Source organism: Typopeltis vanoorti, chromosome 15, assembly GCF_054136105.1.
Source record: "Typopeltis vanoorti isolate ZY-2024b chromosome 15, IOZ_Tvanoo_1.0, whole genome shotgun sequence".
In the NCBI taxonomy this organism is placed as follows: Eukaryota; Metazoa; Arthropoda; class Arachnida; order Uropygi; family Thelyphonidae; genus Typopeltis; species Typopeltis vanoorti.
In genome coordinates, this window is record NC_143563.1 from 79557867 (window position 1) to 79585372 (window position 27506).

Sequence of the window (27506 nt, forward strand, 5' to 3'; positions counted from 1 at the left end):
CCCATGTTAATCTTGAAAATAAAGAACTACTTTAATAGTTATTTGTTTTATATGTACTGAATATTTTACTTATTGCTCTTATGCCTTAACTAATTATGTATGAAACAGAGGTGCATTTTCAATTGATCTTAAATGATCAGAATCTCACTCATTTGTGAACACAACCTCTATTATCCCATGTTACAAGTTTCGTGTTTTCAATATATGTGTTCTTATATGTGACAATTCTTGAGGATGCAATCCCCCACATATAATGATGTTAAATCTGTTGACCTACAAGTTCTTTCCACCCTATCAACAAGATATGTACGGCTTGGCTAAAGATAAACTTTATCTCTGTTCCACCTGTGACTCACCTTGGAGTGTATCAAATTCGTTTCTGGTGTGGATTATCATATTTTGGCCAAACAAGTAGATCAGTAGCTGTGTGCCTAGTTGAATGTTTAAGCTATGTTAAGTTCCATGAGGCAATACAATTGGAACACACTACCACCACCAAACATTGAATCCTTTGGAAGAAAATTAAAGTTCTCTAGAAAAGTAATGATCTCTTAGAACATTTATGCAAAGAAACGTGAACCCTTGCTGTATTGCCCAAATCTAAATAGAAGTGATGGACTTCATTGGAATTTTTTATTTATGTGTACATTTTCTTTTGAATTTCTTGTTCAAGTTATTTTATTAGAACCTTAATGTATTTAGACCATGTCTTTGTACATCACGTATGTGTAATTCACACATTTTCATTGTTGAATCTACTGGTTTCTGTTCCACTTGTTTAATTTGAAAATCATACTAAAAATGTCCTAGATACTAGGATATAAATTTTATTCTAATATAAATTTACGTAAGTAAAATCCATATTATGTGTAACTAGTTACCTGTATTTGCCATCAGCAATGGCCTAAAGCAGATTGTTCATCTACATCTACCAGCTAGAATAGCTCTCCACTCCACTCACCAAACTTTGGATTTTTCTTAACCATTTCTTCTTCCAGGTACACTGTTAAGATAACTCAGATCATATTCTCATAAAGGGTTTCATCGCTAGTGGAATGCTCTCCCCTCAGCCATTCACAACCTCATATCCTTTGTACACATACCGGCTATTGAATTAGAATCTTTTATGCAGATGCACATATGCAAAATACTCGGTCACGTGCATCACAGTGTGTTCTAGGCAAATATTTAAGGATGCTGTTGGTCAGTAATCATCAGCAGTGTTGACTGCAGTGTAAAAAATTAAGGATCTTTCAGAGTTCAATAAAGGGCTTATTGTAGTGACTGTCTGGCTGGAGCCATGATTTTGAAAACAGCAGAGCTCACTGGTTTCTCAAAAGGTGAGATATCCTGGATGTTTCATCAGTGGAAAAAAAAACCATATGTCTAAGAGGCATAACTTGTTCTAAGATAGTCTGTCAGGAACAAGATTGCCATCATCTCAGAGGGCTTGTATTGACAAACAGATTTCCTGTCTGCAGCAATTGACTGAAACATTCAATGAAGGCTGTTACTGACCCATATTTCATCGAACTACGCACAGGAAGTTGTAGAGGATCGGTATTGGCAGTCGCATGTCTATATGGTAAACACTGATTTCTGCGAAGTTTCTAATTCAGTGACCGTATGTGTGTACTACAATAATGCTTTGTGGAAAGATCTACAAGACTTTTTGGTCAGGGTACTGCTTCCATTCTCTGGACAGATACTTGTGATCATGTCACAGAAATTACTCATGTTGGTATGAGGGCCTTCATTCCCTAGATATTGGGTGGATATTTCACAATCTATGTGAAATATCTCCACCCAATATCTAAGCCATGGTTTTTTTCCAAGATGATTACCAAGACAATCCATATCATATGTGGCTTGAGAGAAAAATTCCAACCATAATTTTAAGACATTAAGATTAGACTTTGCTAGCAAAATTACTTTTGGTTAGAAAGGCTGATTCCATTCCCATAATAAAGAAACAATTATGAAGGCTTTTTAAGTAAGAGTTGAATCAAGTCATTGTAAATATAGAAGTGGTAAAGTTTTTCATCCTGCAAACCAGTGATAATACTCATTTCTCAATCAATATCACATTGGCATAATTAATCTTAAAAGTTCAGGCTTAGTCCTGTTAACAACTGTTATGGATATGTAGCAGTCATTAAGGACTAAGCCTGAAGTTTTAAGATTATGTCAATGTGATATAGACTATGAAATGAGTATTATGACTAGTTTGCATGGTGAAAAGCTTCACCACTTCTACATTATAATGACTAATTCAACCCTTACTGAAAAGCCTTCATAATTGTTCCTCTATTATGGGAATGGAACCATCCTTTCTAATGAAGAGTAATTTTGCTAACAAAGTCTAATCTTAAAGTCTTGAAATTATGGCATCCCAAACCTTGGATAACTTAATTCAGATATACCGGTTGGGGTTAAAAAAGTGTTAAAAACAATCTTTTAAATTTGTATCCCTGAATGAGTTACATTATTACTTCCACTGCAGCAGTGGAGGTTATGCATATAAAAATAAAAAAACACCTTTGAACTAAATGGTTTGAATCCAACAAAATGTCACTAAAACTCAATAAACTATTTTATTTGTAGCACTATCAGTCATATAATTAAATATGAGTTAAATACTTTTTAGAATAATCTTTAGCTATACAATTTACGTTTTATTTCCCCCAACAGAAATATGAGATACTGTGTGTGTGTGTGTGCACAAAGTCTTGATGAGTATCTATTTTCTGGCACACTGTATATGTTCTTCAAAACATACCAAAATTATATTTTACATTTCATAAAATAACATACACTATTTGTCATGGTCATGGAATTCTTTTAAAATGGTATAAGAAAAAAAACATTCTCCAATATTTAAAATGTACAGTTTAATTGACTTTTCTTTTCTTTTCTTTTTTTTTTTTTACAATATTTTTACAGCTGCTGGCTTGAAAGAAATCTAATATGATAGTCGGAAATGACAATTTACAAGCATCTTTACTTGGCAGATTTTACCAAACTTAAAAATTATATGAAATATCCTAATAATCATGAATCATGACTAGATTGTGTCATTTTAACAAAAAAAGATAGAAAAGCTATAAGTTTGTACATTAAAACATGAAAAATCTTAAAATTTGAGATGTTCCTGACAATTTAACAATTTGTTCTCTATTAGAACTTAAATAACATGAACAAACTATACAAAGATCAGCAAGAGAAAAAACTACATCATTGTTGTAATTTTGGTCAGTCACAGATCAAAGTTAACACCTATTTTTTTTTAATATCACAGCAGACTAAGGAGATATAAAAATTTAACAACATTGTTTTAAATTCAACTATAAAACAGGCAAGTATCTATTGTACCATAAACAGATTAGATAGTAAATCTGTTCTTCACATGGAATGAGAAAACATTTTTTTGTCTTCAAATGGTTACAAGTTGCAAGCATTGTTTTATTTACCAAGAGAGACACTTCCATTATGTATAAACTGAATAAAAGAAATTTTTAATAAATGGACTTAAAAATTAATATTTTCCCTGTCTAGGTGGATCAGCTATAAAATCTGCATTTCATTTAAGTGCAAACTGACTGCAACAGCATTAATAAGCATACACATTATTTGGCAAAAGTAGCAAACAACAATGAGCTTTAACAACTATGCAAAGTTGAATATTCTGTATTCTCTACATCTGAGCAAGTTTCTATATAAATATTTGAAAAACCACTAGATTTACCAAAACACACACACACAGTCATTTAACCACCTTCTCATTCATAAGTTCCATGATTCCTTTATAGCTGAACAGTCAAAAATGTGTATAAAACTGCATAATGTTGTGAACTTTATGTTCCTAACAATCTGAAAATAATAAATATTTAAATACACATTCTCTCTTTCTCTAACCTAGAAAATGGAAAAAAAAAAACATGCCACTATCTAAATAAACAAACCTTTTGGCAATTCAAAAAATAAGTGTTGTTGCACAATTCCTCAAATGGCATATTCAGCAAGTGAGCACAGATTAATATTTCACAAGCATCGTGGTTAATTTTTTTATTATATATATATATATTTTTTTGTTTTGTTTTGTTTTGCTGATTTTTCTTCTGCTCTCTACTGCCTAGCATCCAATTGTAGTGAGATAACAAAATTAACTATACAGTCTTATATACAAGTTCCCTCAATAATAGCTGCCAACCCACCGGACACAGTGAATTTTCACCGATTTGGTGGCAAAGTTTAACAGGCACAAAGAAGAAGATTATTGGTCGGAAACAGACTGCAGAAATTTTCTCTGAGCACTCCATATTCAAAGCTGTGAAAATTCTGGAAACATATCTTCTGCATTTAATTCCAGGTTCATCACAGCACCAGACAAACATGACAGCCTGGCTATTCAAAATTATTTAAAACTATTGCTGAACTGTCTGGAGGGATAGGGACACTATAGGTCTCACCAAATTAAGATGCTACAGCTTAATGAAAAAACCACTCCAGGAGGAGAAGGCCACAATCCAATTCTACGAACTATTTTGCTGAAAACTAAAAATTAGATTATTTTTAAGGCGCTGCTGTCCGGTACTTTGGCAGGAAAAGACCAAACTTTGACTCCATGCCATTAAAAGTAGCAAGGGCAAGGCGAAAACCACCAATATGATCAGGGTTCTGAGATTTTATTTCTCCAGCTTGTACTGGCACCTTGACTTGAGATCCTGTGGGTCTCCTGTTTAGATAGATACCAAGAATTAAATTACCTACTGCACATTTTTCTGCTAAAGAAAATTATACATGAATTTCAAAATGACAGTAACAAATACAAGGCAGACACTGAATAGATTTAGGCTGAACTTAACTGTTGGGGTTGTGTGATTTCATCTATGGCAGAATACCCCTTTCTGCAGCATGCATTTAAACAAAGTGAATTATAAAATTATGAAAACTGAAATAGTATAAAAATTTCAAAAGAAAAGCAAGTTTCATTTAATTAAATTTAAAGATGCTTAAAAATGATTTTTTTAAATTTTTTTTAAAAAATCCATGTACTCAAAATCTGGAAATACTTAAGTTCTAAAATTCATGCACAGTGAATATACAATTAAGGGGGGAAAAAAATTGCTATTCAGCAATTTCTGCCCTGCTCACATAATTACAAGGGTGGAAGAGTCTGATAAACACCTAGAACAAAAATTAATTATTTTTATGTCTTCTTATATATCCTAAAAGAACAAATTATTACAATTTGATGAAACAGGGGGGGGGGGGTTAAAGAGTTTTAATACATGTTTTAATAACTTGTGGTTATATCAGTTGCTTTAATATAATTTTTTTTCTAGATGTTTATCAGAACTTTCCAGACTCCACTCATAACCATAAAAGATAATTTTGTATAATTATGGGCTATTGTAATCATTATTTAATAACTATGCTAAATTTGTAAATTTGTTTATTAACTAAGTCATATTTACAAGCATGTAAAAATACAAACCTGCCACCAAAATCTATGTAAAAGAGCCTTTGAAGAATCTCGTAAGTCAATAACGTGAAACCAAACTGAGGTGCAGAACGGAATACCCTAGCTAAATTTCATATAAACAAACATTTTAATAATTAGACACTGAAGTCAGAAACCATTTACCTAAAAGAAAATGTATCATAGCTAGATATAAATTCATACATTTTTCCTTTCTAGTAATAAATATCTGATTATTCTTGTCAAATTTTTACTGGGCAAATATATAATATGAGGCAAATGAAGTATATAAAAAAGAAATTTTTTCACATGGTTATAAACAATGTTATACTTGGCAAGAAATTATATTCTTGTTTTAATCTATAAACAAAGTATGCATGTGAAGTATCTTTGTAATACGTCTACTTATAGAGCCTGTTGACTTTTCACGAATTGCCATGGTGTACTCTAAAGCAAATTGGACTTCCTTCTAGATGTGTATATTGCTATGCATTATGGGAAGTGTGACTACCCATGTTTTGATCTTTATTGAGGTCTCATTAGTGAGAGCCAGATACAAAAAGATACTGCAGTTGAATCATTGGAGAAGTCACGAAGATGCTTCGTTTGCTTACACTTGGGTAAGAAATAAAACAATATAATTTCTTGTCCAGTGTAATATATGAACAAATGCAGTTAAGTTTCTAAATTTCTACAAAGACCAGTTTTATCAATAAAGTCTGTCATTTTCACACTTTGAATGTGCTCACTGTACATAATTTTCTAGATATAATGCAGTGTTAATACAGTACTATAAGATATTGAAAATTTTTCCACTTAGTTATGCTATAATTTGGAGGCGGTTAAGAAGTGTTTGCAGGAGGCAATGGCTGACTGTCTAGAGTCCGAATAATAAATCAAGTAGGGGTTAAATGGATGAATAACACCATTAAGCTGCAAAAAAAGAAACAACTGTGGAGGGAATTTAAGGAGAAAGGTGACCGACAGGCACATGAACAGTATAAAACTCAGGCCAGAAGGGTAACGAGTGTGGTAGGAAAAGCAAAAGCGGATTATGAAAGAACATGCAGGCTAAAGAGAATCCCAAACAGTTTTTTCGATATGTTGCAAGTAAAAGAAAAAATGTATATGGCAGAATGATTTTAAAGAATGCCGATGGTAAGGAGGTAACCGAATCAGTTGATATAGTGGAATTACTGGGCGAGCACTTTGCAAGAGTGTATCATCCAGGTGGTGACATTGCAGGAATGAATGAACCGATAGATTATACGGTGTGGTGAATGAAGTGTTGGTGAATAGTCTATTACAAAACCTCAATGTCAATACATCTGTGGAATTGGATGGTATACCAGCTTGTGTTGTACGTAAAGCGGCTAAAGAATTGTCAGTGCCCTTGACCGTTTTGTTTAATTTGAGTCTCAGGTCTGGGTTACTCCCGAGGGGTGGAAAGAGGGGGTAAATAGTTCCACTGCATAAAGGAGGTTCCAAGACTGCCGTTGTAAATTACCGACTGATCAGTATATCAGGAATTGTTGTCAAGGTCTTGGAGAAAATAGTCAAGAGGAAAATACAGGATTAGACAGATTAAAATGGGATACTGTATGGGGTACAGCATGGTTTTGTGAAGGGTAGATCATGCCTCAGTAACTTGCTCACGTTTTATAACACAGTGACAGCTGAACTAGATAAGGGTAATGGGTTTACAGTGATTCTACTGGACCTTGCTAAGGCCCTTGACAGGATACCACATGGAATTCTAATCAGTAAACTGATTATGGGGATGGATATAGGGTTGGTGAAACGGATAGGAGGGTGGTTGATGGAGAGATATCAGAGTGTGGTTTATTCAGGAGTAGAGTCCAAAAGACGGCCTGTGACTAGTGGTGTGCCGCAAGGTTCTGTTCTTGGACCATTACTGTTCAATTTGTTCATTAACAATATAGGAAAGGATCTGAGAGGAAGTGTTCATTTGTTTGCTGATGATGCAAAGTTGGGTAGAGCAATAGTGAGTGCACAGGATGTCAAAAATTTGCAGGATGATTTGGATAGTTTGGAGGACTGGGCTAAGGAGAATGGATGTCAATTTAATGTGGAAAAATGTAAGGTTATGCATTTTGGGGTGAAAAGATTAGTGGCAGTATATCACATTGGTGGAACTGTACTCCAGGAGATTGATGAGGCCAGGGATTTGGGAGTGTTGGTGGATAGTGAGTTGAAGTTTAGGGGGAACATCGCAAAAGTGGCTAAATCAGCTCATCAAATCACTTGGTTGCTGAAAGATACTTTAAAAAGCAGAGACAAACAGGCTATTGTTCCTCTGTATCGAGCCTTGATAAGACCCCATCTAGATTACTGTGCCCAGATATGGGCGCCAGGGTTTCTTCTTGATGGGGAGGAGGTGGAGAGGATCCAGAGTTGAGTGACCAAGATGATAGCAGGTCTATGGAATGAACCTTATGAGAACAGATTGAAGATTTGTGGGTTGCAGAAAAGGGGTGATACGATTGAGACATTCAAATTACTGAAGGGTTTCTATAAGATTAATTCAGAAGATATTTTTGAGAATAGGATTGGTGATGGGAGGACTAGGGGACCATACATGGAAGCTGAGCAAGAGTGTGGTTAGCAAGGGTGTTAGAGCTAGGTTTTTTATTTGGAGAGTGGTGAATGAGTGGAATAAGCTGCCAGAGTCTATTGTGGGTGCCATGACTGTGAATGAGTTCAAGGCAAGGTATGATAGATACTGTGTGAATGTCGAATAGTTGTTCTTGATATGATGTTAGGGCCTACCTCGATGAGTCTATGGACTCCTAGGAGTTGCCCGTAATAATAATAATAATAAATTAAAGATACCAAGAAATTATATACTTGGTTTAATCCTTTATCCAAGTGTAAGCAAACAAGTTTGCGCAAGCCTGAACTATTTTCAGGACTGGGGCAACTCGTATATAGATGCATATAACTTCACATCACTTGCCTTGGTATCCCATAATGCAAAGCACATATCCTTACTGGTATGTATAAAGCTATGCATTATGGGAAGGGTCACTACCCAGACCAATTTTGACCTTTACTGAGGTGAAAAAGTAAAGGGTTGCTCATCACAGCCTGATAGTATTAGGATTAAAAAAGACAGATAGATAGCATGAGAGAGAGAGAGGGAGAGAGAGAAAAGGCCTCAGCTCTGTTATCAGTTTTCCTTTTTCACCACTCATATAACTGAACAACCAAAAAACCAATTGAAACTATAGCGCAAAGATGACTGATACCCAGGTGGTTATCCCCACTGGGTTAACTGCCTTGAGTTGGCCTTCATTTCCTGGGATTGCTCTCCAGTCATCCCTGCAATTAACTATAATACTACTTTGAATGAAGAGGATGGAACTATTTAAAAAACCTCTCATAGCAAGAATACACAGAATTTTATCTCCCTCTGGTGAATATTGCATAATGTGAGTGGTCTACACCATCTAGTGATAAATTTGATATCTCCTAGAATGCTTCTTTCTAAATACAAAAAAAAACGTGTGACTGAACAATAAAATTTCCACAATACAATATTATAAAGCATTTGGATGTCATATTGCTGGTTTTCAAATCCATGTTTTTTCTAACCTTCCATAAATAGTATTTTAATTCATTAATTATAAAAATCAAAATTCTCTTCACATTGGTGACAGGTGGTGGGTATTGCAGAAAAAAAAAAAAAAAAACTGTTCTGTTGTAAATAGTAGCATGACCAACACATTACATAATATGTTCCAAATACGCAGAGCAAGAAGGCAGCTGTAGAATGCATGTTCTACTGTTTCCAAATGGTAACAGATGTCACAGATTGGATCTCTGATGTTGAAGTACCTCCATTTGATGACATTGACTGGAAGGCAACCATATGCAATTCTCCAAGCAAGATCCTCCCTTGGAACTTCAAGTTATGAAACAAAATATTGTCAGTACTCTGTGGAACTTCACAGTGAAAGAGGTTAAAGATTTCTTTATAACAAATTTTACTTTCTTTAATGGAAAGAATGTCAATTCTGAAGTGTTTTAGCAGTCTTAGAGTTAAGCACAGAGTGTTGTAGTATTCAGGAACAATCTCAGCTTTTGGACATTTATAATCATTAACTCCAAACAAGGGAAGATGAAAACCCAAGTAGTATCAGCTAGACCAAAAAAAAACTGCAGAGGTTTACTATATAATTGCTTTTCTTCAGCTTCTGTGATGTCTGTAATATTTATTATGTACAACTGAGCAGGAAAGATTATGGTTTTTATATGGCTTTAGAAGAAAAGGAGAGCGGCCCTATTTTCCAGTCTTCTAACATTTCAAAGTTCTTGTATATAAGTTCTCATGGAAAGGCTGAGACATTAGTTATGCATTTTCACTATATAATTTAAGGAAATTACAACGTACCAGGATATACATTAAAATAAATTTTAATATATTTCAATATTTCGGCAACGTCATGTTGCCATTTTCAAGAACTTAGGTACAAGACACGTGCACGCAGGCACAACAAAACAGTAAGTGAGGAAGAAGTAGGAAGCTATTATTTCTCCTAAAGTCCTGATGGTGCCCTCTAGCGGGCAATGTTGGTATTCTTGGGCGATTGGGCTAAAGGTCTTCTGATGTAGGTTCCCAAATTTGTTGATTTGGATCGTTTCTTAGGGCTGAAGCTGATTCCATGAAAAGCCTTTCATATCTGTATTTGCTACGGTGTATTATCCTGGCTTTCTTCCACTGTATTCTATGGCAGGTATCCAGCGCATGGTCAGCAAGACCAGAGTGGCTGTATTGGTGAAAATGGATGTAGTCCTTGTGTTCTGAAATTCTGATATTTGCTGTCCTGCCTGTTTGGCCAAAGTAGGACAGCTTACAGCTGCAAGGGACCTGGTATACACTAGGTAGGTCTGTGGGGGGGGTGGGGGGTAGCCATTGGCTGAGAAAATGTTGAGAATGTGGTTTAGTTCTGTGGTTAGGGCATTGTCATTCGAGCAGATAAGTTTAGCCTTGTTGTGTAGTGTCTTAATGACTCCATATTGTTGTGAAGAGGGGTGGTGGGATTGTTGGTGAATGTATCTGCCTGTATGGGTGGGTTTTCTATATACTGAGAAAACCAAGGTTCCATCAGGCTGGCAGGTGACTAGTGTGTCTAAGAAAGGAATGCAGTTGTTTTTTTCCTCTTCCAGGGTGAATTTGATTCTGGGGTGTTGGTTGTTTAAGTGTGTTAAGAAGGAGAGGAGTGCATCGGAGCCATGTGGCCAAATAGCGAATACACCACTACATAGTGAAGCCAAACGGTTGGTTTTTGTGGGGCAGAGTTTAAGGCTTTCTCTTCAAAAGTCTCCATATAAAAGTTGGTCAAGGGTGAGGAGAGTGGAGAACCCATGGCTGTCCCCTCTATTTGTTTGTAGAATTTTCCTTGCCAAACAAAATAGCCCAAGTTCATTGTGAACTGAAATAGGGCTGTGATATCGGGAGGAAATTTAGCTTGAAATAGTTCTAAGGATTCTTTCAGTGGGACATTTGTGAATAAGGAGGAGACATCAAAACTGACCATTATGTCAGTGTGTTTGAGTGAAAGGTTTTCTATGTTGGCTTTGAAGTGGGCTGAGTTTTTTATGTATGAAGGTGTGTTGCCAGTATAATGTGAGAGAGCTTTGGCCAAATGTTTAGCTAGTTTGTATGTGGGGGGAATCAATGCCATCCACTATGGGACGTAATGGCACATTTTCCTTGTGAATTTTTGGGAGTCCATAAATACGGGGGGGGGGGGGGGGGGTATGGAGTTATATGGTTTTAATTTGTTAGTGATATCCACAGGCCAAGAAGTGACCTTCTTAAGGAGCCTGTGGAGTTTTCTAACTTGTGAGTTGGTGGGATTGTACTCGATAGGGAGGTAAGTGACCCAATCTAACAATAGAGATTTCAGCTTACCTGTGTAATCTTTTTGGTTAAGCAATATTGTGGCATTCACTTTGTCAGCTTTGGTGATTATTACTTTCTTGTTTTTCTTTAATTCTAATAGAGATTTAATTTCTTTACTGGGTATGTTGATTTTAGGTGGTTTAGCTTTGGTCAGAACACAAGCTACATCCAGGCTAATATCGTTGGCGACGTGACTTGGAAGGTGTCGAATCCCGCGTTTAATTCGTATCATAATATCCTCAGCAGGTATTCTTCTGGGCGCAATGTCGAAGTTTTGGCCACGTGCGAGGGCATCGAGTACTTCAGGTTTCACACTAAGTGACGACGGGTTAACTACCGTTTCAGTAGGAAGTTGCGGTTTCGAGATCGCGTCCTTTTTAAATTTTCAAATTTTTGATGTGTCGATCTCGTACTTTTTTTAAATTCTTTCTCCACTGCAGTGCACGAGATGTCGTATAAAATCAACCAAATTTCGTGGCATAAGGTGCTTGACAGGTCATCTTCGAGTGCCTGTGTAGCTGAGTTAGCTTCACTCAGGAAATGGCGAGTGGGGGCAATTTGTTCTCTGAGTAAGGCTTGGCTGGCACGGTTATAAATACGAAGTGCCTTTTGCGAAGAGAAACGGTGATTGAATTTCACACAGTTAGGGATTACCTGGTTATCCTGGCAGCACTTCAGGAAGGCGAGACGATTCAGTTGTCTTGATAGCTTCAACTTCAATTTACCGTGATGGTGTGCTTTACGTGCAATAACATCTCCATGGATAATCGTAATTCTCGTGGAAAGGCTGACGTTGGTTATTCATTTACACTATATAATTTAAGGAAATTACAACATATTGGATATACATTAAAATAAATTTTAATATATTTCAACATTTCGGCAACGTCATGTTGCCATTTTCAAGAACTTAGGTACAAGACATGTGCACGCAGGCACAACAAAACAGTAAGTAAGGAAGAAGTGGGAAGCTATTATTTCTCCTAAAGTCCTGACATGCCCTCTAGCGGGCAATGTTGGTATTCTTGGGCGATTGGGCTGAAGGTCTTCTGATGTAGGTTTCCCAAATTTGAGGAAGTCTCATGCAGCCAAATTTGTTGATTTGGATCGTTTCTTAGGGCTGAAGTTCATTCCATGAAAAGCCTTTCACATCTGTATTTGCTACGGTGTATTATCCTGGCTTTCTTCCACTGTATTCTATGGCAGGTATCCAGTGCATGGTCAGCAAGACCAGATTGGCTGTATTGGTGAAAACGGATGTAGTCCTTATGTTCTGAAATTCTGATATTTGCTGTCCTGCCTGTTTGGCCAAAGTAGGGCAGCTTACAGCTGCAACGGACCTGGTATACACCAGATAGGTCTGGGGGGGGGGGTCTTTAGTAGAGCGGATAAGGGATGCATTTTTTATATGGTCTGTAACAAGAAGTTAAGTTATGTTTGAAGAGAAAGCCTTAAACTCTGCCCCACAAAAACCAATCGTTTGGCTTCGCTATTTGGCCACATGGCTCTGATGCACTCCTCTCCTTCTTAACACACTTAAACAACCAACACCCCAGAATCAAATTCACCCTGGAAGAGGGAAAAAACAACTGCATTCCTTTCTTAGACACACTAGTCACCCGCCAGCCTGATGGAACCTTGGTTTTCTCAGTATATAGAAAACCCACCCATACAGGCAGATACATTCACCAACAATCCCACCACCCCTCCTCACAACAATATGGAGTCATTAAGACACTACACAACAGGGCTAAACTTATCTGCTCGAATGACAATGCCCTAACCACAGAACTAAACCACATTCTCAACATTTTCTCAGCCAATGGCTAAACCCCCCTCTCCCAAAAAAAATAATGAAACCAGTAAATCACAACCCCCCCCTTCCCCTCACAACAAGGATTACTCTAAATCTATCACCATACCCTATATCCAAGGCACCTCGGAAAAAATCACAAAAATCCTAAAAAACATAACTTCTTGTTACAGACCATATAAAAAATTGGCATCCCTTATCCGCTTTACAAAAGACCCCCCCCCCCCCCCCAGACCTACCTAGTGTATACCAGGTCCCTTGCAGCTGTAAGCTGTCCTACTTTGGCCAAACAGGCAGGACAGCAAATATCAGAATTTCAGAACACAAGGACTACATCCATTTTCACCAATACAGCCACTCTGGTCTTGCTGACCATGCGCTGGATACCTGCCATAGAATACAGTGGAAGAAAGCCAGGATAATACACCGTAGCAAATACAGATATGAAAGGCTTTTCATGGAATCAGCTTCAGCCCTAAGAAACGATCCAAATCAACAAATTTGGGAACCTACATCAGAAGACCTTCAGCCCAATCGCCCAAGAATACCAACATTGCCCGCTAGAGGGCACCATCAGGACTTTAGGAGAAATAATAGCTTCCTACTTCTTCCTCACTTACTGTTTTGTTGTGCCTGTGTGCATGTGTCTTGTACCTAAGTTCTTGAAAATGGCAACGCGACGTTGCCGAAATATTGAAATATATTAAAATTTATTTTAACGTATATCCTAGTACGTTGTAATTTCCTTAAATTATATAGTGAAAATTGTATATAAGTTCTTGGACTGGTAATATTGGGTAAGTATAATGAGGTGTTCTCTCTTTGGGGTTAGTACATAAGGAATGCCTGCAAGATCCCACTTTCCATAAACTTTTAATTCTGTCTTGTCTGCATTAATAATTAATCCACTGCTTTTGCTGAATTTTTCCAAAATACCAAAAAATATATATATGGAATTATTATCCTTCAAATTTCCGACTACATCATCGGCATATGCTAATACCTTATTTTGCTTTTTAGTTGAAGGAACTGTTATTCCTCGCACAACATGTGTATTGTTCACTTGTAAGAAAGGTTCAAGAACCAATGCAAAGAGCAGTGGATTGAGAGGGCAACCTTGCTTGACTCCTTTTTGAATTTTTACTGCAGCTGACAGGAATCCATTAACTAGGAGGCAGGTGGTTGAATTGGCATAGGCTCCTTTGATAACAGATAGCAGTTTTTTTATCTACACCAATTTGCTGGAAGATGTGGAATAGAAAGGGATGCCGGACATTATCGAATGCTTGAGTAAGGTCTACTGATAGCACTGCCATCGACTGCTTATTCGGGTTAACTAAGCGGATTAGATCAAATAGCAAAAATAGATTAAATTCTACTGCTCGATCTGGTATTCTCCATACACCTGGTGTTCCACACAGGTGTATGGAGTATTCTACTCCATACACCTGTGTGCTTGTGTTTTTAACTGATAATGCGGAAAAACATCTTGTAGTCAGTATTAGATAGAGAAATAGGTTTCCAGCTGCTGATTAAAGTGTAATCTCTGTTAGGTTTAGGAATAAGGATAGTATGGCTTGCTGCAAATTCACTTGGTATGTGTCCTGATGAGAGAAAGGAATTAAATGGTGTAACTAGAATGGGAAGAATAAAATCCCAGGCTGCATGATAAAGTTCTATCCCTAGACCATCAGGCCCTGGGGATTTTTTTGTCTGGCATTCTTTATAGGCTGTGGTAATTTCAGATGCTATAATGGGGCTGTCAAGCCCATCTTGGATATGAACAGGGAAGCCATAAACATTCCAAGAGTTATAATTTCCAACAGTACTATTGTCTTCAAACAGATTTTTGTAGTGTTTTTTAAAGGAGTCAAGGATGTCTTTAGTGGTGGACATGTCTACTCTATCAAAATTCCATATCTGAGATCTGGAATTTGGGGCTAATTTCTAACTGATTTGGTAGTGCACTTTTTGTGATTTTACCAAGTGTAGCTTGCTTAAAAGCGCCGTCTTTACTAGAATGAATTGGAAGATCCAGGAACTCTTTGTTATGCCTCTCTGATATATATGGTGTTCTAATAGGCTCTACAGGAGCTCCCACTCTTTCTGTAAAAGTTCTAAAAGGGCAGGTGCTAATGCGGTGTTCAGAACTTTCACATTTCTGACAGGGTTTTCGGCACTGATTAGCGATATGTCCGATCTCCATGCATTTGAAACGTTTAGATTTGGGACAGTTACCACCTAAGTGATCGTACGAACCACAAAACAAGCATTGACGTTGTACTCCGGGATAGTTTACCATAACTCAGGTTGTACTGATGTTGACAAAATTTGGTACGGGCATCTTCATATCTGTTGTGAAGGTGATATCACCAGAAAACTAATTTGGATCTTAACTTGATAAACCCTTTCATATATTACTAATCTTATCCCATTTCGAAAATGTCTGTATAAGAATTTCATGTTCCAACATAAAAATGTGCACAAATTCACATGGAGAGAAGAGGCTAGGAATAAGAAAAGTCTCATTAACTATGTTATTGTTGATAGTGATGTCTTCTCCCTGGTGCAGGACACCAGAGTGTACAGAGGATATGAAATTGGAAGTGATCACTATTTAGTCTTGAGCAGGATAAAATTGAATTTCATATTGAAAAGAATAACATGTAAGAAAGTTTTAAAGCGAATAAAAGTTGAGCAGCTCTCAGATGTGAACTGTAGACTAAAATACAGAAAGATTATTGAAAAGAAAATGAAAGAGTTTGAGAACAGGAATCAAGCCTTGGAGATTCAGTGGCAAACTCTGAAGAAAACATTGATTGATTCTGCCAGAGAGGCATGTGGTGAGGTTGTGTGCAAGGATAAAAAAATCAGAACTCCCTGGTAGACACAGGAAGTTAAAGAGGCAGTGAAGGAAAAGAAGAAAGCATATTAAAAGTTCCTGGCAAATAAGTCAGCTTTTACTCTTACAGAATACAGAGACAAATGTAAGAAAGCTAAACATTGTGTAAAACTAGCTAAACAAAAGTCATGGGAGGACTTTGGCAAGAATATAATATAATAATTTTCTTGATAGAAAATAAATATCAAGAAGGTGGCAAAATATTCTGGAGGTTGTTGAAGAAGCTTTGGAATGGAGGAAAGAGTGCTGTAAAAGGAGTTAGAGATGATAAAGGTGACATGAAAACAGGAGAAAAAGATATCCTTGAAGTATGGAGTAATTACTTTGAAAAACTGCTAAATGAAACAAGCAGTGATGACAGCACAGTGATAAAAAACACTGACCAGGCATGCAGTCAGGAATACATATCCATACTTGAAGTAGAAAAAGCCATCAAAGGCTTGAAATGTGGAAAGGCAGCAGGAGTAGATGATATTTGACCAGAAATGCTGAAGTATGGTGGTATTCGTCCCTCTGTCAGAAAGCCTGGACAGAGGGACGAATTCCCGATGATTGGAGTAGAGCTCTCATAGTACCCATATATAAAAAGGGAAATAAAACTGAATGTGAGAATTACAGAGGTATTTCCCTACTGAGTGTTCCTGGCAAGATCTATGCAAGTATACTTGAGAAACGGTTGAGAAGAATTGCGGAAGAAAAGCTTGGTGAAGAACAAGCTGGATTCAGGTCAAATAGAGGCTGTCAGGATCAGATCTTCACTTTACGACAAATAGTTGAGAAAGCCTGGGAATATTACAAAGATCTGTATTTAAGTTTTGTCAATTTGGAAAAGGCATATGACAAGGTGCCAAGAGAGAAGATATTCAATACGCTGCAGTTATATGGTGTCAATGGGGCATTATATCAAGCAATACTTAGTCTTTATTTGAGTTGTAAGTCAGCAGTCAGAATTGAAGGAAGTACAGGAAGATGGTTTAATGTTAAATCTGGTGTGAGACAAGGATGTACATTATCCCCTCTGTTATTCGTTATCTATATGGATCACATTATGAAGGAAAGTGGTATTAAACCTGATATCAAAATTGGAGATGTTAATGACAGCTTTTTGCTTTATGCGGATGATGTTATACTTCTAAATAAATCCGCTACAAGTCTGCAAGATTCTCTGACTAAATTGAATAGCTGTTGTAATAGATATGGTATGAAGGTCAGCAATAAAAAGACAAAGATAATGAAAATAGGCAGAATCATTGAAAATGTCAACTGTGTTGTGAATGGAGAACCTGTGGAACAAGTAAAACATTTCAGCTACTTAGGCACGATTTTTACTGAAGATGGTAAATTAAATATAGAAATAGACAACAGAATCAACAAAGCTGGTATGGTGGGAAGTCAATTGAATAAATTCATATGGAATAAGAAAGAAATTAGTTTGAAAACTAAATTAGCTGTATACAAGACAGTGTTCAAACCAGTTTTATCTTATGGATCTGAGAGCTGGGTCAGAAGTAAAACACTTGACCAAAGACTAGAGACCGCAGATATGAGAGTCCTGAGAAAGATTCGAGGGGTGAACAGATGGCATCAATGGCAATATCATATTAAAAATGAGGATATTAGGAAAGAACTTGACATTGTCAGCATCCAGGAATGCGTTAGCAGAGCTAATCTCAGGTGGTATGGTCATTTAAATAGAATGGGAGAGGAAAGATTAGCAAAACAAGTGTTCTCTGCCAGGTTGGCAGGAAAACGACCCAGAGGAAGACCAAGATATAGGTGGATTGATACGGTACAAAGTGCCTTAGACGATAGAAATATAAGATCTGATAATGTTGGAGTCTTGACAAGTGACAGACTGATTTGGAGGAAAATTGTAGATAGGAAGTTAGTAATGATGTAATTTTTTCATGTAGTACTGTCATATCCTGTACACCCCTAGAGGGTACATGGCAGGAATTTGATGATGATGATGAATTTCATTACTATTCTCTATATATTCCATTGGAAATCTTTTGATTTTTACTGTTTTTACCTGGCTCCCGACCATTACAGGAATAACCGTGCTGCCTTCGAAAGTAAAACCCTGTAATAGTTTGTCCCTTTTTTCTGCTTCTTTAACTACAATTAAATATTTCCCTCTGCCGCAAGAGGTGAAAGAATAAATCTTGTCTGCACTGACTATGTCTTTTAAAACCTTAGTTACCCCGTCTCGCTTCTTCACATTCAGGAATTTCAATTCCTAGAGTTTGCACCCTTGGAGGAATTGGTACCATTATCTCAAGTAGGAAAAAGACTATAACCTCTGCATTTAATTGGAAGGAAAAAACTTTCAGTCATAAGACTGAGAATAAATTAATCCCGTGATACAGAAATAATTCTACTCCGCCAGCAAATGTTTGTTTGAGATACTATAAATGGCAGCTGTGTTACCGCTAAAAGTAATCGCGTAATGCAGATACTAACCACACTGCCAGAATCTTAATGGTTATTAAAAGAAACCAGTGGGGATGAAACCACCACCAAGGTTGAAATAATGCAGAAGTCATATTTTTCATATACAAGTTGCCAAAAGGTGTCACATCTTATTATTAAAATACTCTGGATTAGAGATAGTTGTTGAAAGTTTTTCCACTTGGTTATACCATAAATTAAAGATATCAAGAAATTATATATAATACTTGGTTTAATCCTTTATCCAAGTGTAAACAAACAACTTTGCACCTGAACTATTTTCTTGGTATCTTTAATTTATACTATATAACAGTGGTGTTCAACCTTTTTTTTTTACTACGTGAGCTACTTTTCTATAAAAAGTTATTCTGTGATCTACTCTCTTATATAGATCACATTCCCCCAACCTGTATCTGATTATGCACAAATAAACAACAAAAAAAATAAATAAAATAAATAAATAAAAAAATACACAACGAAAAACTTTATTTGTGTATTTAAAAATTTATTTATCACTTTTAATTATTTTAATACAACAAAAAAAAAACAAATATATTGGAATAAAATATTTATTTCTCTATTTTGGAAAACCAAAGTTAGAAAAAAAAACAGATTGATTACAAACTCACAAGTTACAGGAAATGCTGGTTGATTAAAAGAAAAAAAGGTGATGTGAAATTGGCATTGTTTGTACCTTTTCAATATTTTCATAGTCAAGTTGATATGAAGAAGTGGCCAATCACAGACAATCATCCAAATGATCATTTGTAATTTGGTTTCTTAATTGATTTTTTATGACAGGCAGTGTCTCTGACAGCGACTTTGGACTGGGTGGCCTCCTCTCTGACAGCAATTCTGGAACCGGGACCCCCTTCTGCTTGCTTCAGTCCCTTTTTATTAGGCCTCCTCTGAGACCTCACATGAAGTTTGGCAACCCTCAAAGAATAGGTATGAGTCTTTCATCTTAAGTTTCAAGTTCGGCACGCCTTTTGTTCTCCTCCGCTTTCTTTTGATTGTAAGTTGCCAGCCATCGGATAGTTATTTATACTCTTTCTGACTGACTTCGGAGATGTTTACACTTAGAGCCTGCAAGCCTTTCTCATGCATACAATACAAGTTTCAATAACAATCTTTCTAATGCTGCCATGTACAGCTTCGGCGACAAAAACATTGCCTTTGTTTTTAACACTCTAACATATTCTTATTAAAGCAATATATACAGTTAGCTTCAAAAGAGTTATTTACAAAAACATCTAATACAAATTATACCGAGACAAACAAAGTTTATTTTTTTACAATATATTCACATGGGACTTAACCTAAGTAAAAAATTGATATAATGTGCTTTGGAATATTTAATATTTAAACTACAATCGAGTTTTTACACTTTGCTTATAATCGTATTCACTCAGCTCGCTGTTTGACTTCCACTGATCCAAATTAATTCATTTACCCGGACTTATAAGAAAATTACTGATTTGACAATTTTAACGACAAATAAATAAACAATAGCAATACACTTAAAGTGAATTAAAAATAATACAAACTAATGATAAATAAAATATTATGTTTTCAGTTTTAATTAAATTTGTAAGTAAGGAGGAATACAAGAGATTGACCAAAAATCGCTCCGCAATCGACCAGTCGATCGCGATCGACGGGTTGAACACCCCTACTATGTAACATATTAAATCCTATCCTTGAATGAAGCATGGATGGCTGACAGAGAAGTTTTCTTTGAAGAATGAAGTGTTACTTTGGGCAGCCCACAGGGTTTCTTTAAACTTTCTGCTTCTATCCACAAAAAAGAGGCCTTTGAACACAATGGTGGATGTGGAAGATGTTCCTCAGTTTGGCCTTTAATCTTCACAGTATCTTCTCCAATCACTGCTAGGGTACTCAAAAAATAAGGAAATGGTAATTTATGTTTGGAGGTTGAGTCTGAGGGGATATATATGGGGCAGAAAGTGAGCAGACAGTAATAGTTGAGAAGTCACAGATGGGGGGGGGGGGTCAGAATGAGTAGGACTAGTTATAGACCAAGAAATGAATTGGTATGGTTATTTATGAATGCCAGGAGTATTAGTAATATCAGTTAATACCATTAACTGATATTGCTCAGTTAATGATATTTATTCGCATGGTATTTCAAGATTATTCAAGTAAAGAAGAACTTTTAAAAATTATACCATTATTGGGAAGGACTAGGGAAGAAGACATTTTTTCGGCATTTGATGAATTTGTGAAACAACACAAACTTCCGCTTTTTAAACTTGTGTCTATTACTACTGATGGTGCTCCTGCAATGATAGTAATAAATGAAACATGGTTGGATGAGAATGATATCTTGACAGGAATAGAAAGGAGGGATATGATATATTTCATGAAGATAGGAAAGGCAAGAAGGGGAGGAGGGGTGTTGCTGATTGTGGGGAATTATATCCATGCAAGGTACAAGGAGAGAAAAAAAGTGGCAGTGGTTTGAAGCAATATGGTGTGGAGGTTGGACAGAATGAGATATTTGGTTGGAATTTGCTATAGGCCAGGAAACATGGAAGGTATAGACAAAGAAATGTATAGGCAACTTGGCTTAGTGAGCAAGTGAAGGATGATCATTATGGGTGATTTCAATTACAGCAATAAGGAGAATGACTGTTTTGAGTTCTTAAGAGGAAACAATCTCAGTAACGGAAGATACACGAAAGTTAAAAGTCTTAGATCTGGTCATATTATCAGATGATATGAATGAAATGTTTGCCTTTGGCTGAAAAGCAGATGCACTAACCACTCAGCCAACCAGGCCAGCAAAAATGGACACAACAGAAATTAAGTGTGGGGGACAAGCTTGGCTAATTTTATTCTTATAGCTTTGAGTTATAGAATGTATTCCTTAAAGTATTTTGAGTTAATGAATGTTAGGGAAATAGGAGCAACAAATCTCCTTGCACCCAGTTACACAAGAAATTAACAACTTATACCTGTATCTTCAACTATGCTTCACAATGAGCATATTCAGCTTCTTTTTAAAGCCAGCATCAAAAACAAATATTTTACTTCTAAGCTCAACTACCCAGTAACAAAACAGAACACAACTGTTTTGGAATGTTACTGTGCTTTTACTTGATAAATATCAGTTCCAAAAACAGTGTACTGTTTTCTTTCCAATCTTCAATGACTAATAAAAATTCACAATGGTGAAATTACATTACTTTCTTAACAGGAACTTAAATTCTATGGAATCTGAAGGAAAAAAAAAAAAAAAAAAAAAAAAAAACATTCGTTACATTTATTTGTCTTTAACTTGTGTCTCTCACCCATTTGCTTAATGTCACAATATATATATATATATAGCATATGTTCTATTACCATAACCTGTGATTGCATGAATGTCACAACAGCCAGGTATTATAAATAGAAAAGAGAATTTCAATAATGGCAGACCAGATATGTTTATCAGTAGTGTAATTAAGTTGAAGTTTATCGTGGGGGGGGGGGTAATCCACTATACTACACTGAACACAGTATCTTTCCTATACAATCCTCCAACTACAACACTACTGCCATCCACAAACAGCATTTTTGTATGTAAATTGCATGTGTTTCCATGGCCAATTTGCCTAGACATAAGAAAATAAACTTAAGTTTCTGGAAGAAAAAACCATATTAATCCCATATGAGATCGGCTAACTCATCTTCAATTAAAAAAGCCCATATAAAGATTCCTCTCATTATGATAGAATCAAATTCCAGCAATTCATTCCATTCAAAGGGCATAATGTCTGTTGTTGTTCCATGAGAGCGATATCATAGCACTCACCACACTTTCAGACAATGCATTCCAATCACATTTTTGCATGACACACTCCATGCAGAAAAACATACTGCCCCCCCCCCTGCTCCCACCTTCCAGGGATGGCCGCCTGTTTTACTCGTCTCTGTTTCTATGAAAAATCTCTGCTGCATTATTATTATTATTATTCAGGCCTCCATGGAGTCAAAAGACTCATTGCAGGAGGTCCTTACTAAGAAACAAAGTCTATCAAGGCTCATCGTGGGAGGTCCCTCCTAGGAAACACAAAGTCTGTTATACCACTCCTTAAACTCATTGACTGTTCTCACTCTCACCACTCTATCAGGCGATGCATTCCATGGTTCAACCACCCTCCATGCAAAGAAACTGCTCCTCACCCTCTTACTCACAGTTTCCTTTCGTAACTTCCAGGGATGGTCCCTTGTCATCACTCCTTCCCACTGTTCAGCCAAGCGGAAGAACTCCCCAGTGTCAACCCTGTAACCACCTCTCAACAGTTTAAAAGTCTCAATCATATCATCCACGAAACTCTGCAGTCCACATTCCCTCAGCTGATCCTCATAACTAACATTGTACAGTCCTGAAACCATCTTTGTCATCCGTCTTTGTATCCTTTCCACAGTTAATTTATCCCCTTCAAATCCTGGGGACCAAATCTGAGAACAATAGTCCAAGTATGCTCTGATCAGAGACTTATACAGTGGAATGATAACCCTCTTATCTCTGCAGGTCAGTGTCCTTTTCATTATTGCAGCAGTCCTCTGTGTTACCTTCACCACCATTGCAATATGTCCCCTAAATTTCAAGTTTCTATCAATCATCAACCCCTGATCTCTTGTCTCCCCTACTTCCCCAAGTATAGCTCCTCCCATAGAGTATGCAGCATCCCATAAGAAGGTAAAAACTCCTTCCCAAATTATTGTACATCCACACTTTCAAACCAAGGCTGGCAATGTGCCAAGAAGAGTCAATTCATGCTGAAGGGGAGAAAGAAATAAAGGATGTACAAATTGGTCACCAGCATGCTAAATCATGTGCTCTATACGTAAATTTTCCAATCGTTGTACAAGCAAAATAGTCTTGCTTGTACAATCTTTCAAAAAATTCTTTTCTGAAAATTCTAGTTCTTAAAGAACTAGAATTTTCATAAAAGAAAATCTAATTTTCTGACATATAATAATAATAATAATAATAAACACTCATCCCATGAAATGCATTTACTCTAATATCGGAATGGATTCTCCTTCTTCTGACATGAGCAGAAGTGTCTTGCATCTGTGGGCGTATGGTACGTGTCTCAGTCGTCTCTCCCTCCTATCTAATAGACTCTGCAATTTGCATTCCATCCTCAATCTGTCCTCATATTCAACATTCCAGAGATCAGAAACTACTCTAGTCAATCATCTTTACATCCTTTCCAGCATCTCTTTATCCTTTTGAAATCCAGCTGACCAAGATCCCCAATCAATTTTGATATGTTTAATATCACTTTTGTGCATATGTGATCCATATAGATCATGAATAACAGTGAAGATGGCATGCACCCATCTTACAACTGATTTTACATCAAACAATTTTTTGGCATATGTGATCCATATAGATCATGAATAACAGTGAAGATGGCATGCACCCATCTTACAACTGATTTTACATCAAACAATTTTTTGGCACATCCTTCAATTCTTAATGCCAACCTACAATTAAGTAAAAGCTACATATTTCTCTGTACGACATCCTATTTATAACATACAATTTAATATTTTGAATAACTTTTTGCTTTTTGTCACTTTATATGCCTTTTCTAGATGCTCAAAATTTAAATAAATAGTATCTGGTTCTGTCAGCACCTATTTAACAGTTCTTTATAAAATTTCAACAATAATTTCTTTGAATATCCTTGAGTGTTTACTATCCTAGGACTCTCATTAGGGAAACCCATATATGATGAAACCCATTACAGATTGGTACAAAAAATTACCCTTTTCCAATCTTCTGGAGTTCAACTTTCTGACCTTGCTTTCTAAATTATACAGTATAGCCAATGCAAACTTTTTCCCACTTATGTGAGCATTTTTGTGCTTAAAAGTCATATCCACTCCATCTACCTTTTTAACAATTTGGATTTCGAACAGCTGATAATGATATCTACTCTCATGACTGTTTTCCAATATTGTTCACAGTGGCCTTATCATTATATAAAAAAATGATCAAACTACTAACACGTTTGATTAATAATTTAAGATAAAATAAACTTATTAAGCAACATTTTAAAATTCTCTAGTATGTCTGGTATTGATGTTTAGGCAAAATGATTATCACTCATTGATTTTTGCTTGAGAAAACAAATTATTATTATTTATTTTTTTAAAACTAATAAATAAACAAATTTGATATAATAAATAACTAACTGAATTAATTTAACTAATTAGATTATTATGGCAATATTTTCACTTGGACAACAGGGCATCTTCATGGGCAGAAAGAAATATATGTGCATACAGGCATACCAACATGAATGCAAACTAGGACAGAATGTGAAAGATGGGATCCTACATTCTGTCCTTGTTTGCATTGGTCTATGGATGCGATGATGGAATCGTGCTCAGTTTTTATCTCTAGAGTTGTCTTTTCACCACTAAACATTAACATTAGAGATGTCAACCTTCTCATTGGGTCATCACCTGGAGTATACACACACACATATATACACACACACACACACACACACACACACACACACACACACACACACACACACACACACACACACACACACACACACACACAGAAACATCTCATTATCATCTGTCCTTGTTTGCACTGGTGTGTTCTATGGATGTGGTGATGGAATCGTGCTCAATTTTTATCTCTAGAGTTGTCTTTTCACAACTTTAGAGATGTCAACCTTCTCGTTGGGTTACCTGGAGTATACACATATATACAGAAACACATCTCATTAATTCTAACTACAGAATTACTAATTTAGCTAAAAGCAGATCCTAACCTGATCTCTAGTAAAAATAACAATAACTATATCAACAGATAACCGAGTGAGATTCAATGGATTTAATTACCATAAGTTACTTGAGCAGTAAAAGTAACTCCTGTTACTTGACTGTTAACTTGAGGGGGCCAAGGAATACTCTGACTTGAGAGTAATGAAATTTCATTATACACAATTTGTGTATAAAACATTGTATTATTGTATTGTGTATATAGTGTTTACTGAGATCCTTCAACTGGATAGGGATAATGATAAAATTTCTTTGCTGTGATGTCATAGAGATGGTAGTATGATTTTTTTTGTGATTTTTGTAGTATATCAAGTAAATTATTATTATTATTATCTGAGACCTATAGGAAGTCAAGGACTCATTGAGGGAGACTATAAATAACCCAAATCCGCTGTCATACCTTACCTTAAATTCATTTATACTGGATGCACTCACTACCTAAAGGCAAACTATTTCACTCACTCACTGCTGTGTGAGAGAAAAACCTAGCCCTTAACCCTTTCTTGACTTGAACAAACTTAACTTCCATGGATGCCCTGTTCTCTCCCTGCCTTCCATATAGCAAAAAATTTCATCAGATAATATCCTATAATACCCATTCAAAAGTTTATAGATCTCTATCATATCCCCCCCCTCTTTCTCCTGTTAACCAGAGTCTGTAATCCACATACTTGTAATCTGTACCATCATAATCTAAATCCCATAATCCAGATATAAATCTTTTTAACTCTTCTTTGCACCCTTTCCACAGCTTCTTTATCCCCTTGGAATCCAGGAGACCAAATCTGCACACAATAATCCATTTGTGGTCTTATCAAAGCCTTATAAAGAGGCTGAATGACTTCCTTATTCTTAGATGTCAAGGTTCACTTCAGCATCACAATTATCTTCTGAGTTGTATTTGAAAGTTTTCCTGTGTGACATTTGAACTTCAAATTCTTATCCACCAATATGCCGAGATCCCCGGCTTACTCAGTTTCTTGTAGCACAACTCCGATGATATAACATGCTGCTGGAAATCTCATCGCACCAAAGTGCATAACTTTACACTTACTAACATTAAACTGACAGCCATTTTCGTTTGCAATTTCAAATCATTTTGTAAGTGCTGAATATCAGTAGTACACATCATTAATGTGCTAATGTGCATAAATAATTGCACATCTGATGTTAGACCCTGCCTGATGTCATTAATGCATATATTGAACAATAATGGCCCAAGGACTGAACCCTGAGGTATACACCACTGGTCATCTTAAATTTTACAGACTCACACCCACTGTATACTACTTTTTGGTATCTGTCTGTCAACCATCCCCTCATCCAAGTCAAGAGTTTATATTCCAATCCCATATTCTCCAGTTTATGCAACAACCTTTCGTGTAGTATCCTATCAAATGCCTTAGAAAAATCCAACATTATCATAGTGTATCCATTCTCTTTATCCAACTCAACTGTAACATTGTTATAAAATATGAGAAAATTGCTAAAACATGACCTTCCTTTAGTAAACCCATGCTGCTCCTTGCAGAGTATAGCTTGTTTGTCTACCCAATTCTGTATGCCAGTTCTTACCAACTTCTCTAAAAGATTCACTACCAACACAAGAGATACTGATAAGTCAGTAGTTAGACATATCAGTTTTTGCACCACCCTTGTACAGATTGCACACTGTGTTTGTTACACTAATGGTTCTGGGCTGAAGGAAACTGATGAAGTTAGAGATCTGGGGTGATCGTGGAAAAAGGTGAAGTTCAGAGGTCATATTGCAAAAGTTGCAAAACTATTCATAGGTTTAGTTATCAAAGAACATCCTGACAAGAAGAGATGAGATTACTATTCATCTTTATAAGGATATAATATAGCTACATCTTGAGTCACCCAGGTAACCACTCTCATATGTAAGTGGCTATATACTCAATATAAAACTGAATTACCATGGTTTCTTCAGGATGAGAAACTGGTGGAGAGGCTCTAAAGACTAGTAACCAAGTTAGTGACAGAATGTTTCTTATGAGGAATGTTTTCTATAAAGATAGAATAAAGGTGTGTGGACTGCAATTCTAGTTGACAGGTAGGAAAGAGGGGGACACGACAGAAATGA

At 36.3% G+C, this 27506-nt stretch overlaps 1 protein-coding gene across 1 annotated transcript in view; it reads right to left on the minus strand.

Annotated features, from left to right (window-relative positions):
• Nucleotides 1-2872: 2872 nt before the first annotated feature.
• aralar1 (calcium-binding mitochondrial carrier protein aralar1) overlaps nucleotides 2873-27506 on the minus strand; it is a 510219-nt gene continuing 485585 nt past the window's right edge. The window contains exons 17-18 of the mRNA XM_090405723.1: nucleotides 5498-5588; nucleotides 2873-4735 (exon numbers count right to left, since the gene is read on the minus strand). Coding sequence (XP_090261849.1) covers nucleotides 4573-4735; nucleotides 5498-5588 — 254 coding nt within the window. The 3' untranslated portion in view covers nucleotides 2873-4572. The remainder of the gene's footprint in view (nucleotides 4736-5497; nucleotides 5589-27506) is intronic.